General features: G+C 47.0%; 1 protein-coding gene across 1 annotated transcript; it reads right to left on the reverse strand.

The window, feature by feature from the left end:
- Positions 1 to 297: 297 nt before the first annotated feature.
- Positions 298 to 988, reverse strand: Pmar_PMAR008492 (hypothetical protein; the record flags this gene model as incomplete). Its single annotated transcript, XM_002775209.1, has 5 exons — positions 298 to 358; positions 402 to 478; positions 534 to 598; positions 655 to 752; positions 797 to 988. Coding segments are annotated over 5 exons (493 nt in total), but the record flags the coding sequence as incomplete, so codon positions are not given.
- Between the last annotated feature and the right edge of the window lie 1,311 nt (positions 989 to 2,299).

The following is a 2,299-nucleotide window of genomic DNA, read 5'->3' on the forward strand; positions in this document are numbered from 1 at the left end:
GCTCTTACACGTGCTATCCCCCACCAGAGCTTCTGCTTTCGCCTCCTCTTGTCGTAGTAGAGGCAACTTACTCCTTTCCCACTGCTGTACAGATTGCTTATCTGAAGCACTCACGCAGTGTGGGAAAATGTGCACATGGTCAAAATTCTGAGGAAAAGTTGGGAAATTCTCACTCATCATTTCTGAGCACTTCTAACCGAATTCGCGTGGTAAACTTCTATAATATGCGAGTAAGAACTCCTGAGGAGCCTTTTATAGCACTCATCATCATCAACAAGAACCACTGTTTTCTCTCACCGTTTTCCTGCTTCTCTGCTACTTCCAAGGAGGCTTTACTCGGTTGCTCCACTATTGGGACCTACACTATTGCTCACCTCGTCGTGCTTGGAGTCCTCCCTCACCTGTCCACCATGAAGAAGTATCAATCCTACTCCTGGAACCCTCCGTATACGCTCTCTCAAGGCCTTGTCTTGAGTGCCTGCCAAACGTCATCACCAGGGATCGAACCCACGACCTTTCCCTCATCAACTTACACACTAAATATTGTTTCGGGTTGTTCGATCCTAACTGTTTCACAATACAATCTGCTGCTGAGCATCTGATAACGACAGCGGAGCGAAGCAGATGCACATTTTGTTTTTTTCAACTTGCTACTCTCCTTTCGAGTGACCGCATTTGAGTCGGTAATAACCCCGAGCAATAATGGCACTTCCAGAAAAGTCAGCGCCCAAATCTCGAAGCTCTTGATAGACCTGATCCATATTTTGCACGCATGCACAAAGATACTCGCACGTACACATTCCGTCACAACCGGAGTTGTCCGGCCTCCCAAGAGTTTTGGCAGTTGCTCTTTAATATGAACCTTCGACTTCAACGCGGCGTTTATGAAGGTGCCGTCGATGAGCGCCCTGTACGGCTCTTGGAAGCCGAACACGGTTTGGTAGAAACGCATAACTTTACGATGAGATTTCTGTCTTCTGATCTTCATGGTGAACTAAAAGATACTAATAAGAACATACACGAGGAACAGTGTCAATACAACACATAAGATAGGTAGAAATTATGCATTAATAACGACGGCGCTGGGATTCGAACCTGCGACCTCTTGCATAATCATACAGAATTTAAAGGGAGCTCTCCTTCAGCCAGTTCTTCGAACTTCCCCACACCAGAATTAAACGTTGCATGGGCGACTGCTAACACACCCGACAGGCACAAAACCGTTACGATGAGGCCGCCAGCTAAGATCAGGACCTGCACGCATGCACATAAGCTATCACGATGGAGCGTAAAGTCCCCCACCAGAGCTCCCGAGACGAGAGCCATCGCCAACATCCGCTGTGTTCGAGTCGTAACGATTCCACCGATTCGAGGGCTCCAATTCGGATCCGAGTTTTTGTTCAAGAATGCCATCCAAGCAGTTACCAGGACCACACAGAGAAGGAGGGCGGATGGTGTCGTCAATACCCCTATGAAAAAGATATCTTGAGGTTCTCCAAGTAAGATACAAAACAGGTCCGAATCCGTCCCTGGTCTTACATAACAAGAGTAACACGACCGCACATACTCCATAATTCCCCTGGAAGTAAAACAAATTCTTGGAAATTCTTTGGGACGCCTCTCCTGCCGACCGAGGCTTCGTAAACACGATGAACTCCCTCCATGGTTTCACTACTGACACCTGTACACAACTTTTACACGCTCAAATCAACTGGGCAAAACCTCAAGGTGCTTCAGAAATATTCTACGAATATGTGGATATCCCTGAGTGCATACATTAGAGTAGCCGTGAACTGGGAGTCTGGGGCCTTGCTAGGTTAGTGATATTCAAAGATTATGGTGAAACTTCTCCTTTTTGATGAATTGTGAGTTCCACACTATGTCTGCTGAGAATGTGTGAAGGGTTACCACTCCTGCATAGAAAATTGTGGAACAAGCACCCGAGAGTAAGGACCCAACGATCTAATTCGAACTCGCCAACACTCGCATCGCAGTTAATACTCAGTCTAGGGACAGCGATATGCTACTCTACTAAAACGGAATGTACTGAGTGCAGACACCTACCGAGCCTGTAATGCGTGATAGCATAGGTATGGCCAACGCCCTGAGCTCCTCCAGTTTACTCGAGGGCTCCTTGACAGCATCTAACTGCCCACCATCGAGAGAAGAAGGAGGAGTAGAAACCGAGGATGACGAATCCATAACAAAAGCCAATAGTAACTAACATACGTTCGACAGATGAACTCTCTAGACTGGCCTTAAGAACAGAAACGCGTAACTTCGCCCAAAGCATGCAGTT

The sequence above is a fragment of the Perkinsus marinus genome (assembly GCF_000006405.1).
Source record: "Perkinsus marinus ATCC 50983 genomic scaffold scf_1104296956282, whole genome shotgun sequence".
Lineage (NCBI taxonomy): Eukaryota > Perkinsozoa > Perkinsida > Perkinsidae > Perkinsus > Perkinsus marinus.